This window comes from Phycodurus eques, chromosome 3, assembly GCF_024500275.1.
Source record: "Phycodurus eques isolate BA_2022a chromosome 3, UOR_Pequ_1.1, whole genome shotgun sequence".
Lineage (NCBI taxonomy): Eukaryota > Metazoa > Chordata > Actinopteri > Syngnathiformes > Syngnathidae > Phycodurus > Phycodurus eques.
The window spans coordinates 848,419-865,614 of NC_084527.1; the positions used below are offsets into that span (position 1 = coordinate 848,419).

Below are 17,196 nucleotides of genomic sequence, written 5' to 3' on the forward strand. Positions count from 1 at the left end.
TGGGCCGCTATAGCGAGCCATGCTGTGTCACATGTCTCGACCGGCGGGGCGGTGGCACAGCTACGCCGACACTTTACAACCTACGGTTTCGATTTATAGTCAAAGAATTATCAGAATCAGAATCAGAATCCTCTTTCTTTGCCAAGTATGTCCAAAACACACAAGGAATTTGTCTCCGGTCGTTGGAGCCGCTCGAGTACGACAGACGGTCAATTTACAGAACACTTTGGGGACATCAAGACATTGACAAAAAACAATTGTGCAAAAAGATGCAGAGTCCTCGAGCACTTAGAGCAGTTCGAACGTAGAGCATGCACGATCTGCGCACGACATCATCCGCGAGGGCAATTGCGAACCGACTCGAGGTCAATTTCCAGCGCCTACGAACCCCTGCCAACGCATTCACATGGATTACATAGAGTTAAGTCACAGTGAAGGAAAGAAGTACTGTTTGGTGGCCATGGATGCATTTTCGAAATGGATCGAATTATTCCCAACAAAATCAGCTGATGCTCTGACGGTGGCAAAAGCACGACGGAAAGACTTCATTCCAAGATATGGCATACTTGAAACCATTTACAGCGATAATGGGACTCATTTTAGTAACTCAAATAATCAATCAAATAGGAACCATGTTCCACATCCATTGGAAAAGCCATTGTGCTCTCCACCCTCAGAGTGCAGGTCGAGTGGAAAGAAGGAATGGGACAAGAAAAAATAGCAGAAAGAAACACGTGGGTTCATTTAACACGCGGTAAAAGAGTCGTTTCAGCTGAGGACTCAAATGGGGAAGGTGAGCAAAAGTGGGATCACGGAGCGGGAGCAGATGTGGAGATTCTGAAAACGCTTGCTGCTCAGCGAAGAAAAAAGCCCTTGAGTGAGAAGGCCCGCGTCGGTTACGAGATTCGATAGGTTGTTACGTAGCAACTTCGGCTACTATGGCGTTGGTTTGGTTGATGTGGTACATGGGACGTCCCACCCTAAATGGTACAACCCATTTTCTAGATAGGAAATCGCCTACCAGCTGGACCGATATGACCAACCCAATCATGGAAAATTTGCAATCATTAAGTCGTATCGAAAGGAGTACAGCTGATGATCGGAAGCGTGGGCACGGCCTCCAAACGGTTTCATATTTTGTTCCCCCCCCCCCAAATCGAACCGCCTTAATCATAATTCCATATGCGGCTCTCACCAATGACGCTCAAGAAAATGGGCGGAATTGGGGATTTGGATATGACCGCTTTGGATGGGAACACCTCATTGGTGAAACAGGTTATGATGGGTCCAGTTGGTCACCAAAAACAGCAAAAGAACATCGAAAGAAGTTTCACCGAAGCAAAACGGCCCATAGTTTAATATTGAAATAGAAATCAAGTCACCCAGTGTGTTTGATGAGTGAGCTTGTGGGCATATTCTGGCGGAGAAGATCCCCACTTCCGAGGAGCGTTGTGTTATGGGAACCGTGTTGAACCAGAAATGCCATTGAGAACTTCAAGGAAAGGTGGACACATTTGAATGGTTAACAACATAACGACCGATGAAAATAACAATTGGTTACTGTTGGTGGAACAAGCAGCAAACGTCGCGGGAAAAGATCGTGTGGGTTGCACGGGTCCCGGGCCTTTGTCGCGCATCGTTCCGGCACAATTAGCACAAGATTTATTATTATTATTCCATTCATGAACGCGACTGTACCGACTGAGAGGTGTAAATCGTGGGATCCTACATATCCCGTAACAGAAGCAAACCGATGTTTTCTACTTTAGTAGCACCGAATAATTTCACTTGTATAAACGTGATTAGTCAAGGCAAGAAATGAGGACCACTTAACGACACGCGGTGTAAAGTAACCTTAAAAGTCGGACCAAAATGTATGCCGGTATCACGGAGCGGCAGCCGGTGGTGGTGGTCCGGAGATGATAGACTGTTGGATAGATTGCCTAAAGATAAATCTGGATTGTGCGCTATTATCACTTTGATATTGCATGTGTCGGTACACCCTGTGCCTGTTCAAGATTTCACGGAAAGGGCACCAATGTTGTTGTCCAATCTAGAACATAAGACAAAAAAAGAGATTTGTCCTGGCAGGGGCAAAATTATCCAATATAAAATAGACATCAACGCCATAGGTGTTCCTCGTGGGGTTCCTAATCAATACAAATTAGCTGACCGAGTTGCAGGAGGACTTCCTCTGCCGGTGGTGTACGATGAATAAAAATGTCGACGGGATAAACTAAATCCACTTCAATGTACAGAGATGAGGAAATTGGACCGGATCCGAGCGGGTTCGGAAGCTGTGCACGAGCAGCTCAAGGACGTTCCAGAACCGCATAGCCGTCGACACGCTCCTCGCAAGAGAGGGAGGCTGTTTGCGCTACGTTTGGAGAACGACGTCGTACGCACATTCCAAACAATACCGCTTCGGACGGCCGCTTGACCGGAGCCGTCGGTGGTCTACGGACCCTCAATCACGAGATGAAGAACCGCTCTGGGGTAGACGTCTCCTGGTGGGACAGCTGGATGGAGGTTTTTGGTAAATACAGAAGCCTAATTTCACCAATATTGATATCAATTGCTGTTTTTGCAGCCCTTGTGACACGGTGTGGATGTCGCTGTACCCCATGCATTCGGGCTTTCGTCAGTAGATTAACCACCGCGGCAATTGCCCCCCATGGAGGAACCGTATGGAGCAGATGTATCCTTTATTGGCTGCTGATAATGATAATGATAATGATGATTTTGCTTTCACTGATTTGTCTCCTGATCCAGATGATTACGATGTTTAAACTACAACATTCATGTATGACAAGTTTACTCTGAGTGTAAATGTATTTGTTTCATAAAAATGATTCTACAGTTACAAATCGAAATGCAGTGACTGTAAGATGATGTGAGAATTTGTGCAAATGCATGATAAACAGGAGGGAAATGTTCGATATATTGTCGAAGTTATCATTTATTTGCTTAGCTTGCCTTCGTATTCGGGACGATTTTGAGAAAGGAAGATGTCTCGCCTTCAAGAAGACGACTCGGCGGGAATCGTCCGATGGAAGGGCGCCTTGACCAAGGACGTGGTCTCATGTCTTCACCTTGAAACCCTCCCCTTAGTGTGTCGTGTCTTGTAAACCTTAGAAACCTCCCTGTTTCAAATAAATGCAGGAGCGACGGCAGAGATTGTTTCGAGCGTGTTGAGAGGCTGTCACCGGAACAATCTCTCCTTCCTTTCTCTCCTCGTGAGAAAAAGAGACCAGCGCCTTCATTCCTTTTGTGTCTATTTTCTATAACGTTGGGCAAGATAAATCCAACATTAAATTGGTCCTTCGAGCCGGATGTCAACACACCCGAGGATTCCAGTTGTGGAGCCGACACCCGGTTAAGAGACCGTGGCCACGGCAATCGAGACCCTTTCCGGGGACTGGTCTTCGTACTCCTCAACTGGGATCTGAAGGTTGACGACAATCCACAGGGTTGAAGACGACTGGTGAGTTAAATTAAAAAAAAAAATGTTTTTTTTAAAGAGTGAATGTATCGCGCGACAAAGAAGTCTGCGGCGAAATAAACCTTGTGTAATACAAGTCACTGGCAAGTAACTGATGGACGGCCGAGTCCGACAAATTCCGCATGGACGGCGGAGTCCTGTACGTGCTAAAATGAAAAAAAAATAATAATAATAAAGGACGGCGGAGTCCTAGACGTACTTAAAATTCCGTGCCTTTGTGTTTCCATGTTTTCGTGTGTTTGTTAAAACGTTACTAATATCGTGTGTGTGTGTGTGTGTGTGTAAAAGTATGGATGTAAGAGACTGGATTGTAAGTGACAACGGAGTTTGGAAGCAGAGGCAAGAATCCTCCGCCCCATTTGGGGTAGAAGGTTGAGGGTTACCAGAACTCAGACATTCATTGTCGCCCAGTCATTGTTTGAATAAAGTCAGTATTCGGTCACGCTAGGTGCGAATAAACTGACTTCCAAATTCACAAAAATGGGAAACAATAACAGTAAAACGAATCCAACAGAAAGCCTGACGTGTAAAGATTGGAAATGTGTACAACTTCAAAACCCTTCCAAAATAAAACATTTAAACACGCGGATAACCAAATACGGTTTCGCTGGCCAGCTAAATGCGCAAAAATTAGTTCAACTTCGAAATGAAATGGAGGCTCGACACAAAAATAATATATCACAAATTGAAAAAGATGGACTTGACGACTTACTTTTTGGCTAAACATGGCGTCTAAAAGAGAAAAAGAAATACTATCGAGGCAAAGAGGGAGATCATTTTAGAGGACGCGGCAGAGTAAGATATGGTCAAAAATGTTATGATTATACAATATTATACAACTTATGGTTTTAATTCCTATTCAAATAATAATAATAATAATTTGTAGAGCATGTATGATTTGTGCTAGGTATAATCCACAAGGCAATTTGAGGCCCGGGAGAGGAATATTGAATTAAACCAAAGTGAAGGAAAGAAGTACTGTTTGGTGGCCATGGATGCATTTTCGAAATGGATCGAATTATTCCCAACAAAATCAGCTGATGCTCTGACGGTGGCAAAAGCACGACGGAAAGACTTCATTCCAAGATATGGCATACTTGAAACCATTTACAGCGATAATGGGACTCATTTAGTAACTCAAATAATCAATCAAATAGGAACCATGTTCCACATCCATTGGAAAAGCCATTGTGCTCTCCACCCTCAGAGTGCAGGTCGAGTGGAAAGAAGGAATGGGACAAGAAAAAATAGCAGAAAGAAACACGTGGGTTCATTTAACACGCGGTAAAAGAGTCGTTTCAGCTGAGGACTCAAATGGGGAAGGTGAGCAAAAGTGGGATCACGGAGCGGGAGCAGATGTGGAGATTCTGAAAACGCTTGCTGCTCAGCGAAGAAAAAAGCCCTTGAGTGAGAAGGCCCGCGTCGGTTACGAGATTCGATAGGTTGTTACGTAGCAACTTCGGCTACTATGGCGTTGGTTTGGTTGATGTGGTACATGGGACGTCCCACCCTAAATGGTACAACCCATTTTCTAGATAGGAAATCGCCTACCAGCTGGACCGATATGACCAACCCAATAATAAAACATTTGGAATCATTAACTCGTATCGAAAGGAGTACAGTTGACGATCGGAACTGTGGGCATGGCCTCCAAATGCGGCAAAACGGTTTCATCAGAATCAGAATCAGAATCATCTTTATTTGCCAAGTATGTCCAAAACACACAAGGAATTTGTCTCTGGTCGTTGGAGCCGCTCTAGTACAACAAACAGTCAATTTACAGAACACTTTGGGGACATAAAGACATTGACAAAAAACAATTGTGCAAAAAGATGCAGAGTCCTCGAGCACTTAGAACAGTTCGAACGACTAATATTGCAATAGTCCGGGGCAATGAGCATTGTGCAAAGGGCGCCGAGACTTCAAGGAGTGGATGCAAGTTTAAAGTGACGAGTAGTGCGATCATCTGGGACAATGTCGGTTGTGCAAATGTTACAGATTTTGTGCCCCCCAAAATCAAGATACTTTCATCATAATTCCATATGCGGCTCTCACCGATGATGCTCAAGAGAATGGGCGGAGTTGGGGATTGGGGAAACAGGTTATGATGGGTCCAGTTGGTCACCAAAAACAGCAAAAGAACATCGAAAGAAGTTTCACCGAAGCAAAACGGCCCATAGTTTAATATTGAAATAGAAATCAAGTCACCCAGTGTGTTTGATGGTGAGCTTGTGGGCATATTCTGGCGGAGAAGATCCCCACTTCCGAGGAGCGTTGTGTTATGGGAACCGTGTTGAACCAGAAATGCCATTGAGAACTTCAAGGAAAGGTGGACACATTTGAATGGTTAACAACATAACGACCGATGAAAATAACAATTGGTTACTGTTGGTGGAACAAGCAGCAAACGTCGCGGGAAAAGATCGTGTGGGTTGCACGGGTCCCGGGCCTTTGTCGCGCATCGTTCCGGCACAATTAGCACAAGATTTTGTATTATTATTCCATTCATGAACGCGACTGTACCGACTGAGAGGTGTAAATCGTGGGATCCTACATATCCCGTAACAGAAGCAAACCGATGTTTTCTACTTTAGTAGCACCGAATAATTTCACTTGTATAAACGTGATTAGTCAAGGCAAGAAATGAGGACCACTTAACGACACGCGGTGTAAAGTAACCTTAAAAGTCGGACCAAAATGTATGCCGGTATCACGGAGCGGCAGCCGGTGGTGGTGGTCCGGAGATGATAGACTGTTGGATAGATTGCCTAAAGATAAATCTGGATTGTGCGCTATTATCACTTTGATATTGCATGTGTCGGTACACCCTGTGCCTGGTCAAGATTGAATGGAAAGGGCACCAATGTTGTTGTCCAATCTAGAACATAAGACAAAAAAAGAGATTTGTCCTGGCGGGGGCAAAATTATCCAATATAAAATAGACATCAACGCCATAGGTGTTCCTCGTGGGGTTCCTAATCAATACAAATTAGCTGACCGAGTTGCAGGAGGACTTCCTCTGCCGGTGGTGTACGATGAATAAAAATGTCGACGGGATAAACTAAATCCACTTCAATGTACAGAGATGAGGAAATTGGACCGGATCCGAGCGGGTCGGAAGCTGTGCACGAGCAGCTCAAGGACGTTCCAAAAGCGCATAGCCGTCGACACGCTCCTCGCAAGAGAGGGAGCTGTTTGCGCTACGTTTGGAGAACGACCAATACTGCTTCGGATGGCAGCTGGACCAGAGCCATCGATGGTCTACGGACCCTCAATCAACACTCCTTGTGGGGCAGCTGGATGGACGTTTTTGGGAAATACAAAACCCTAATTTCACCAATATTGATATCGATTGCTGTTTTTGCAGCCATTCTGACATTTTGTGGATGTTGTTGTATCCCACGCATTCGGGCTTTAATCAGTAAATTAATCACCACAGCCATAAGAGAACCGTATGGAGCTGATGTATCCATTACTGATAATGATGATTCACTGATTTGTTTCCTGATTCAGATGATTACCAGTATAAATGTATTTGTTTCATAAAAATGATTCTACAGTTAAAAAATCGAAATGAAGTGACTGTAAGATGATATGAGAATTTGTGCAAATACACGATAAACAGGAGGGAAATGTTAGATATATTGTAGAAGTTATCATTTATTTGCTGAGCTTGCATTAGTATTATGGACAACGTTTAGAAAGAAAGATGTCTCGCCTTCAAGAAGATGACTCAGCAGGAATCTTCTGACGTGGCAGGTGCCGTGTCTTCACCTTGAAACCCTCCCCTTAGTGTGTCGTGTCTTGTAAACTTAGAAACCTCCCTGTTTTCAAATAAACGCAGGAGCGACGGGAGAGATTGTTTCGAGCGCGTTGAGAGGCTGTCACCGGAACAATCTCCCGTGCGGCCCTCCTCGTGAGAAAAAGAGACCAGCGCCTTCATTCCTTTTGTGTCTATTTTTTATAACGTTGGGCAAGATAAATCCGAGCCGTTTTTTTTTTTTTTAAGACGATAGCTTTCCCGTCTTCTAATATAGTCCTTCCTCCTACACTGACATTATGGCCTCGATATTTGACTCGCCTTTTACACCATTGCAATTTATTTTTGTTCACTAACTTTATGTCCCTCTTCTGCCAGATGCTGCAGTAAGGCCAATGAATCTTTGCACGCGTGTCTCTCCATCCCGAGATGCCAGAAGACATGCTTGTTGTCACAACTTGTGAATAAGAATGTGATTTCTCTGCTTTCCAGTGTCACGTAGAGGTCCTGTCCTCTCTTTTTCCTTGATGTTTTCGTTTCACTGCAATATTTCCATTTGATGACAGAATGAGGAGAAGTCCCAGTTGGAATAAGCCAACCCTTCCCCACAAATTCGCAGGGCACTCCGGGACTCGGAAGATGGGCGTTCGTTCCGCGGGTCTCTCGTCCACCGCGCGGGCTCAAGTTCCGTGGCAAAAGTAATTTGCCCGTTTGCAGATGGAACTATCGCCTTACGTGCCGATAGTTTGGAACCTGGAATCTTTTCCCGACAAGCAGCCCTACATGCTCCTGTATCGCGAAGAAATGTCATTTCTTTGCCATTGACGGACGAGGTTATTTCAGGTTTTTTTTTCAGATTTGCCCTTTTGCGGAACCCGGCTATGGTTCTTTCTATGACGGCCCGAACTCGACGTTGTAATTCTCTGTCATGACGCGGCATTACAACACCACGGCGTTTTGGGTCCCGATCTCCTCGGCAAAGGTGCCAATCAGGCCCCATCGCAGTCATCCAAATGTGTTGAGTTCCTGTTCCATCGAAACCGTAGGACTGTCGAAGATTTTCCCATTTCCTCAACAAACTGGACAAGGTCTACTTTGGAGGGTGTGATGCCGGCTACGGCCTTTTTCACATCCTCATTAGTCCGGGTCCTACAGACCAAAATAGTTTCTTTGCGGTCCTCTTGGACGTTTGGATTTGCCACCTCAATCGTTGGCTATCAATCCGCGTCTCCCTCGTCTGAGGTTCTATTCGTTAATTTCGGGAATGGGAGACAACGTTCCTCCCGTAGTTTGAGACCAATTCGTTTGTGACCCTCCTGATCGTAAAACTCGTTGAGGTTCTGACTCGTGAGTTGGAGGAAGTTCATGAGGTGGCAAAAGCGGGTAGAAGGGCGCCGATGCTTTCGTTCCCTCATTCTGTGCCGCAGTTTAGCAACAATTTAGCCACTGATAACCGTTAGCTGTATTGCTAATGTTAGCTAGCGTACTGTCGACTTTCTGGACGGCCCTCGGCCACATTTCTCGATCATCTTCGTACGACCTGAGAATTACATTGCCGAATAAAACGAAGCGCTCGGAACCAGGACGGCTTCGATACAGAATTAGCATCACGGGGAAGCACAAATCCTCAACAACTTGTCGGTTTTCCTGCGAGAGCTTGATTATGTACAAATGCTACTTTTAAAGCTAGCCACTCTTTTCTACGATGTGTTGTCAAACAAAAAATAATGACTGATAAAGACAATTTTCCTCTCTATAATCTTCGGGTTTATTTCAATATTAAGTTTGCTCCCCCCCCCCCCCCCCAACAAGTCAGGCAGCGCACACGCAAATATCGTCATCGCAAGCAAAAAAACATTTCCTTTGCGAGTCCTAACGTTCCTTTTTTTAATATCTCCGAAAGTCGTCTTTTTTGCTTGCTTGCGACCGACCGACCGAACAAGTTGGATTTGCTCGTCTTGTCTTTTGTCGGCCATTTCACATTTTCGGGCGGCCAACCGTTCGCGCGGCCCCGCCCGCCCGCCCGCCTTTGGAGTTGACGTTTGCCACGCGCGCGGGCACGCGCAGGGGGTGTCATGACGACGGGAGGGCGGAAGCCAGCTCGAGCCTCCCCGACTGACGACCACTTCACGGACCCTCGGTAAGTTGTCCGCCGGCTTTTGCGAAGTGGGGCCGCGCAATTTTCGGGACTCAAAAAGAGGATTCGGGGTTTTCACTCTTCATTTCTTTGCCTCTGTGAAGCCCGATAAGAAAAGTTTCGGAAAGAGCGAAACCCGTCCAAATGTCCCGCACATGGCAACAAGTGCTTCGGGTGGGATTCGCCTTGAGTGCAAAAAAAAAAAAAGAACAAAAGAAAAAGGCGCTCGAGGGTCTCCGAGAACGAGTCGGGCGAGTGCGTCTGCTTGTGTTGGCGTCGTCCAAAGGTCACTTTGCTGGAGAAGATGGCGACGTGCGACCCGGTCGCCGATTTCGAAGCAATGATTATTGCGCAATCGCACAATCTTACTTTCGACAAAAGTCGTCAAACGCTCGCTGCCAAAAACACTTTTTTTAACATCTCAAAATATCAACTCGCAGGGCAAAGGGACACCGAGTCCTTTTTTCCATTCTTACTCGAACGTAAAGGTGCAACAAATAACCAATGAATCCACATGGAATAGATTATCAAACTATTTTATAATCAATTTTATTTTGGAAAACGTTCATCGGCTTTTTCGCAGATTTGTACGGACCGAACCGTCACCGATTCAGTTTATGCATTTTCTCTGCTGTCTTCGAAGAAAGGGATGGAAATGGAAAACATTGCAATTCGTCGATTCGTTGAAAAAAAGAATTCAGAGATCCTATCTCGTCATTTTAGACCGCCGTGCCCGCCGCAGGGTCACTTGCGTGCGTGTGAATCTGCGACGTGGGCCTCCGGGGCTGCCGGGCCGCTTTCCCCCTCCCCTGCGGTCCGGTCCGGTCGCCCCTTTGGCCCCCACCTTCCTCTTCCCTCACCTGGCGCCCTCGGCCGTCATTGCCGTGAACCTTTTTCTCCTGCGTTGGGCCCTCTTGGTGGCCGGGGCCCCCGTGCTCTCTGAGGGCGGCGGTAGCGCCGGGCGGGGTCGGATCGCGCCCCTCCCTTTGGGACCGGCGGGGTGCTTCGGTCGGGCCGGGGACCGCCCCGGGTCCTAGGGGAGGGGGTGGCGTCCCCCCGGTTGGGTCGCCCGCCCCTTGCCGCCACTCCTCGATGTGCCGACTCAGCGACTCCGTCCACCGGTTGACTAACGTGCATGTTAGTCATTCAATATATCTTAATATATATATGTATATATATATATTAATATTTTGGTCTATATGACGTTCATGCTTTGATGAAAACAAATTCTAGATCAGCCCCGGAAACTCGGTACTCGAATGTTTTTTTTCCCCCCCCACTGAATACTTACTCAAGTCCTTATTGGGAGGACGACTTGTGACTTCTACTGGAGTCCTCTTCCTCGGAAGTCGCAGCACTCTTCCCCGAGTCGAGTGCCGCAAATGGCACTCGGTCGCTAAACTGAAACTGAACTGCGGCGCCTTGTTTTTGGTGCACGAGGAGCTGCAATGTGGCTTCGCAACCAAAGCAAAAGCAAATAAATGAAACGATCAAGCGACCTTTCCGAACGCGAGGTCAGATCCGGAGCGAACCTCCGTGTGGCGCGTGACGATCGGCCGAACGGCTCTAACGCTTTCCTACCGGTCGGCGCCTCGCCTCAGGATGTGCCCGCCGCCCGGCCGGATGAAAAAGGGCAACGCCGTCAACGGGAAACGATGCCTGTTCTTCATGGCCTCCTCGGTCATCGTCTTCGTCTTCTGGGCGAGCGCGAGGGGGAGAGGCGGCGCGCTCTCGGGGCCGACGGCCGCGTGTCCCTCGCGAGTAAGCCGGGAGACCATCACCCGTCTGAACGGCAGCGAGCACCTGCTGGTGTCGGCCTACGCGGACCGGAGGCTGTTCGGGAAGGACGTCCGCATCATCGGCATCTTCAAGCGGGACTCGCCGCGGCGGCTGCGTTGCGTCTTCTGCTGCCGAAGCCCCCGGTACGGGAGGAGCCCGGCGACGGTTCTTCAGCATCCCGACGACTTCGGCTTCCCCTACGTCACCGCCGACGTCCTGTGTCGGACGCCGCCGGGCTGCCGAGGGTCGCACGTGGCCCTGGTGCCGTCCGAAAGTCGCGCCGAGGCGGAGAACCTGACGTGGCTGGCCGTAAGGAACCGGGAGGAGGCGGGACGGGAAGAGAGCCGGCTGCCGTTCAACTTGACGGTTTGCATCTCCAACCTGTTCGGAAAGCTCAACAATGTCCTCCAGGCGGCGCAGACTCTGGAGATGTACAGGTCAGCGCTTCTCTTTTGGGCGGCACGCATGGCTCCGCTAGGTACGATTCGAGACCGCCGTACAATATCATTCCCTCCATCGGGGTACGAGTCACGACAATTACAATTCGCTGAAACTACAGTACCACGCTAAAATTACAATAAGATTTGGCCGGTACAGTACGATTCAGGAGTTACAATATGATTCGCTACAATTCCGATACGATACGATTCTCGACACACAAAGATGAGGTACGATTCGCCGCAATCACTCTGAAATGGGCCTCAACCACTCAAAAGTCTCGGTCTCTCCTCGATCGATCTTCTCGAATCCTCCGCCGCTCCGAGTTTTGGTTTCCACTCGGACTAAACCTTTCCTTCTTGGTCTCGACACGGTCTCACCTCGCAAAATCTTGGTCTCGACTCAGCCTTATGTATTCGACCTTTTTTTTTTTATCCCGGTAAGGCAATCGAGAACAGTTTCTCATTTACAATGCCGACCTAAGACAAGACAAAACGCAAACGCTGTACGATTACATACAATCGAAAAAGAAATACAGAAACAACAACGGCGTGCAATCGTCTCGAGCCTTCGAAGTCTCGGCCTCGAATTGTCCGCGGCGCCTCGGTCTCGATGCTTCGATCTCGGTCTCAACGAGCTCGCTTAGCGCTCGAAGTTCTAAAGTTCTCTATTCGTGAGCTCGAAGTCTCGATCTGATCGCCGTAGCCGCCGCCCCCTCCCTCAGGTTGCTGGGCGTGGACAAGGTGGTGATCTACAACACCAGCAGCGGCCCGGAGCTCGAGCGCCTGTTGCGCGGTTACGCCCGGGAAGGCTTCCTGGAGATCGTCCCTTGGCCCATCCACAGGCATCTGACGCCCTCCGCCGGCTGGCGCTTCTCCGAGAGCGGCGGCGACCTGCACTACTTCGGTCAGCTGACCACGCTGAACGAGTGCGTCTACAGGTCCATGGAGCGCTCACGCTACGTCCTGCTCAACGACCTGGACGAGATCGTCGTGCCCTACCGCCACGACGATCTGCCGTCTCTGATGAGCGAGCTCCGACGACGCCATCCCGAGGTAAAGTCCTCGGACACTCGCGCCGCGGTTCGCCGTCCACGCGCTAACTCGTCCTCGATCCCGTGCGTCCTCCAGACCGGCGAGTTCCGCATCGAAAACCACATTTTCCCCGAGACGTGGGCGGAGCCCGGCGGGAGGTTCCGTCTGCCCCGCTGGGAAGGCGTGCCCGGATTGAATATCCTGCGGCACATCTACAGGGAGGAGCCGGACGCCGCCGTTTATCACCCGTACAAGATGATCGTTCGCCCGAGGTACGCCGCGCCCGAGCAACGTGAAATTTGAGACCCGCCCAAAAAAAAAGTGTGCCCGCTGGCAAAAGCTGTCTGAAACATTTTGTGACTCACCGAAATGGAAATAGAAATAGGCGGCACGGTGGAAACTGCCTCACAGTTCTGAGGACCGGGGTTCGATCCCCGGCCCCGCCTGTGCGGAGTTTGCGTGTTCTCCCCGCGCCCGCGTGGCTTTTCTCCGGGCGCTCCGCTTTCCTCCCGCGTCCCAAAAGCACGCGTGCGAGGTTCGTCGAAGACTCTGAATTGCCCGTCGGCGCGAATGCTCGTTTGTTTGCGTGTGCCCTGCGACCGGTCCGGGGCGTACCCCGCCTCCCGCCCGACGACGGCCGGCTCCGCGTGAGGAGAAGCGGCTCAGGAAATGAAATGGAAATGTTGAGCGCGGCGCTCACTCCCTGTTTGAGTTTCTTTGCTTCAAGACGACGACGCGGCCGAAGCCGAACAAATTCCGCCATTTTCTCCACTTCCTTCCCACGTGTGTTTCTGCCGTCGTCAGGTTGGTGGAGCAGACGTCTGTGCACGAAGTGCTGCGGCAATTCGGGAAAAGCTACAAAGTTCCGCGGGAAGTGTGCCGGATCGTTCACGTGCGCGCCCCCCTGCGGGCCTCGCTGACGCTGGAGCAGCTCCACGTGGACACCAGACTGTGGGACTTCCATCAAAAACTCATCCCCAACGTCGACCGAGCTTTAAAGCGAGCGGGACTGCTTCCGACGTAACGTGGGAGTAAAGATCGTTTGTCATCTCGCGAACTGTAATACGCCCCCCCAAAAAAAAAAAAAAAAAAATATCCCGAGAGCGGCCCAAAAAGGAAAGCGCAACGTAGCGGGGCTCGGCGCCGTCCTTACTTCTCACCGTCGTCGACGGTCTTCCGAGTGTACCGAAGTAGCGACCGACGAATTTCCTCGCGGCTCACGTGAACGGCAGAAATCTACAGCCGCCAGAGACCGCGACGACGCACTCGTGGGAACTTTCAATGTCTCCCATGTCTTTTTGGAACACAAGATGTCACCACAGAGCCACCAAAGATGACAACTTTCCACGATCACCGATCATATTGTGCAACTTCAATAAATGATATACACGCACCGAACTTTCACACACAAACCACATTCGAGCATGTTCGGCTTCCATCCGTGATGTCATCAGCCAATAGTGACGCTCGTTGTCGCGGCACAGACGGGAAGTCCGCCGATCGTTTCATCAACTCCAAGATCCAAAATCGGCCGGAAGACGATTCGCGCTCCCTCGGACCCGCGACGCGGCTGTTCGCCCGCGAGCTCTTCGGACTGAAATCGGCACGCGGCACCTTGCGGTCCGCTTAGTGAAATACATATTTCGGCACCGAACGGCCTTAACGTTATTTGCATTTCACGACGTTTATTTTTCCAAAGCCTAATGTTATATTTCGCTCGTGAAAAAAGGCGACGCGTTTCGTTGTCGTCGTTTTGTTTGGGCGGCCGGAACGGACGAAAGGCGTTTCCGTTCATTTCATCGCGCAGAGAGGATTTTGTTCTCTTCTTAACCCGCGAGTTTTGCCTTGACCGAAATGAAGTCGTAGATATCTTCAAGTGGAATTACGACCGGTCCGAAGCGAATCGGAACCATTTCAAACCGGCAACGTGCGTGAAATTCGGACGCGTGGTCGACTGTGCGGAAAACAAAAGCGAAACTCGGTCGCCGTCGATCGGAATCGGTCCCTCCGGCCTCAAATTTCTTTCGGGATGTGACGGGCGGCGTTGCCAAGACGACTTTGAAAATGGTAACCTGTTGACAAATGAAGAAAAGTCTTTTTCTTCCTTTCGAACGAATGCAGCAACTGCGGAAGTGATTTGAAAACAAATATTGTTCCAATGTAACTCAAATTGTCATCACGGAAATTTCCGCACGCAAACTGTACACGTGAATAGTTGTGACGGACACGCGCGAGAAAACGTTTTCAAGCACGACGAGCGCACGACAGGCGCCAAATCAGAATTTGACGCATTCGCGACGAGATCGGCCCAGTTGCCGTCACGCCAGCCACCGATTCCGAACGAGGTGCTTTTCAGCTTTTTGGGAGCTCCGCGGGTTTTGCGTCCAAAGAGCGCTTCGAAACGGCGGACGGCGCGCTCGCCGTTTCGTTTCATCGCGCCGAAAGCTCTTTTTTTGTCGTCGGGTATCTTACACGCACGCACGCACACGCGCGCGTACTCAAATGTCACAAAAAGAATACTTAAACAGTACAATCATAATCAGTTGACAAATGAATCGACAACTAGTTTGATAATCGATGAATCGTTCGGAGACCTCGTTCAGCTGGAAATTGTTCCCATTTTCAGAATTTCCGCCTCTCAAGATGAAACCTTCTCGGATTTCTGTCGTCCTCCGCGTTTGCAGATGGATTGTCGTTGATTTTGGTCAAAATCAAACCTTTACGAACTTCCCCTTTGACTTTGGAAAACAATTTGTGTCAATTGGGAATCAGAATCAGAATCAGAATCATCTTTATTTGCCAAGTGTGTCCAAAACACACAAGGAATTTGTCTCCGGTCGTCGGAGCCGCTCGAGTACGACAGGCAGTCGATTTGCAGAACACCTTGGGGACATCAAGACATTGACAAAAAACGATTGCACAAAAAGATGCAGAGTCCTGTTTTTGAATCAAGGCATTGACGTTTAATTTGAAAATGTATTTTTTTTTTTAAATCAGATTCATCAATTAGTCATAAAACTAATCGCAAGATTAATTGAGGATGACAATAATGGTTCGTTGCAGCCGCACGCTAAAGTTTACTGGTTTGAATTGTTCTTTCTTTCAATGTCAATGAAAAATCAGAGAGGTTAACTTGCTTAACCGAAATATTGCTCATTTCACACCACTTCGAAATTCCCTTGTTATGCTGTGTTTTTTTTTTTTACAATTTTTGATTTGATTTTACGGGTCTCAGTTGTTGGCAAACAATAGACGGGCTTTTTTAAAAACTCTCTTTTCTCAAGGTGGCTATTCTAACAGTTACGATACCATACGTCGCTGGGATCGCGAGATCAACAAAAATACATTCCAATCCAATTTGTCAGCGGCCGGGAATCGCTGCACTGTTTTGAGCCGACGAGAGGAACGAGGAACGGTTGGTTTCCGCAGCGAAGTGTTTGCCGAAGGGAAAATGATCGACTCGCGCGACCTTTGTATGTCATTTGTGCCGCAAATCACTGCTGAACATTGGCCGGCCACGCAGATTTTTATGGCTTTTTCCACCATAAACGGCGTCGGACAAACATTGCGCCCTCGCTTCAGACGGCTCGAGGCCGCCAGCTGATAAGCACGTCAACCGGCGAGTCGGTCGTTTCTGGACAAAATGGCTCACGTGTTACCAGGGCTCGGCCTTAACACCCGACAACCCGCCAAGCGCGGTTGACTTTCATCGGCGGCGGCTAAAAGCGCCGACCCCCACGGGCCGCTTTGACTTCCGCCTTCCGTATTTCGTTGTGCTTTTCTCAAACGGCGTCTGTCATAATAAACCGATAGCGAGGCGAGACTACGACAGCCCGACTCCCGTGAGCCCCGCCGCACTAAATGCGGCGTAGACCTTGAACTCTGGCGGCGAACGACTTGTAATATTTCTACACTCGCTCTGTCTCCTGAACCGCAAGGAAGCGCTTCGACCCGTTTTGCCGAATGCGCGATTTGTCTGCGCGTGACCGCTATTATCCGACAACACAAATGTGGCGAGTGAAAATGCTGAGTGGCTAGCAGCTCTGGGAAACCACGAGCCGCGAAAAAGTTCTGTTACCAAGATAAAGCCTAACACCTTTGTCAACACAACGGACTATTTTTTCGTTTACATTTTGGAACTATCACACATATGTAAAAAAAAAAAATAAATAAAAAAATGAGACAGTAGCGTCAAACATGATGAGACATCGTGTTGTCAAAGTAGAATCAAGCCAAACAAACTACTAACCCCTTTGGAGGCATCTTGGGTGTTTGCTGAGCAATGGCGCCACCTGGTGGTGTTTCAAGTGCAGACGCCTGTCAAGAAAAACGAGAAAATTCAAACAATGACGTCACGCATGACGTTATGGAGTCGTGTTCAGGGGCCTCGCGGACAAAGCCGCGCGTGGGTCTCCTCCCGAAACGCGGCGTACGTCCGCTCGAATCCAGAAAACGTCGTCAACACAGAATTTGATCATGACTGCAAATTTCAATCCAAACTTTAAAAACGGTTTCGTTTACTGGGCATCCGGAAGAAGACAAAAAG

The 17,196-nt window shown here is 48.8% G+C and overlaps 1 protein-coding gene across 1 annotated transcript; it reads left to right on the top strand.

Moving 5' to 3' along the window:
• The first annotated feature begins 8,138 nt into the window (after positions 1-8,138).
• On the top strand, positions 8,139-14,143 carry LOC133399629 (uncharacterized). Its single transcript, XM_061671300.1, has 5 exons — positions 8,139-9,402; positions 11,001-11,615; positions 12,341-12,671; positions 12,747-12,922; positions 13,455-14,143. Exons 1-5 carry the CDS (start codon positions 9,338-9,340, stop codon positions 13,672-13,674), a joined length of 1,407 nt encoding a protein of 468 aa, XP_061527284.1. The 5' UTR covers positions 8,139-9,337; the 3' UTR covers positions 13,675-14,143.
• Positions 14,144-17,196: the final 3,053 nt, after the last annotated feature.

What these genes read in the sequence shown, in the direction of transcription:
- LOC133399629 (XM_061671300.1), top strand. Translation starts at nt 9,338, where the DNA reads ATGACGACGGGAGGGCGGAAGCCAGCTCGAGCCTCCCCGACTGACGAC. An exon ending in GACCACTTCACGGACCCTCG is followed by an intron (nt 9,403 to 11,000) that starts GTAAGTTGTCCG and finishes GCCTCGCCTCAG; the next exon opens with GATGTGCCCGCCGCCCGGCC. An exon ending in AAGATGATCGTTCGCCCGAG is followed by an intron (nt 12,923 to 13,454) that starts GTACGCCGCGCC and finishes TGCCGTCGTCAG; the next exon opens with GTTGGTGGAGCAGACGTCTG.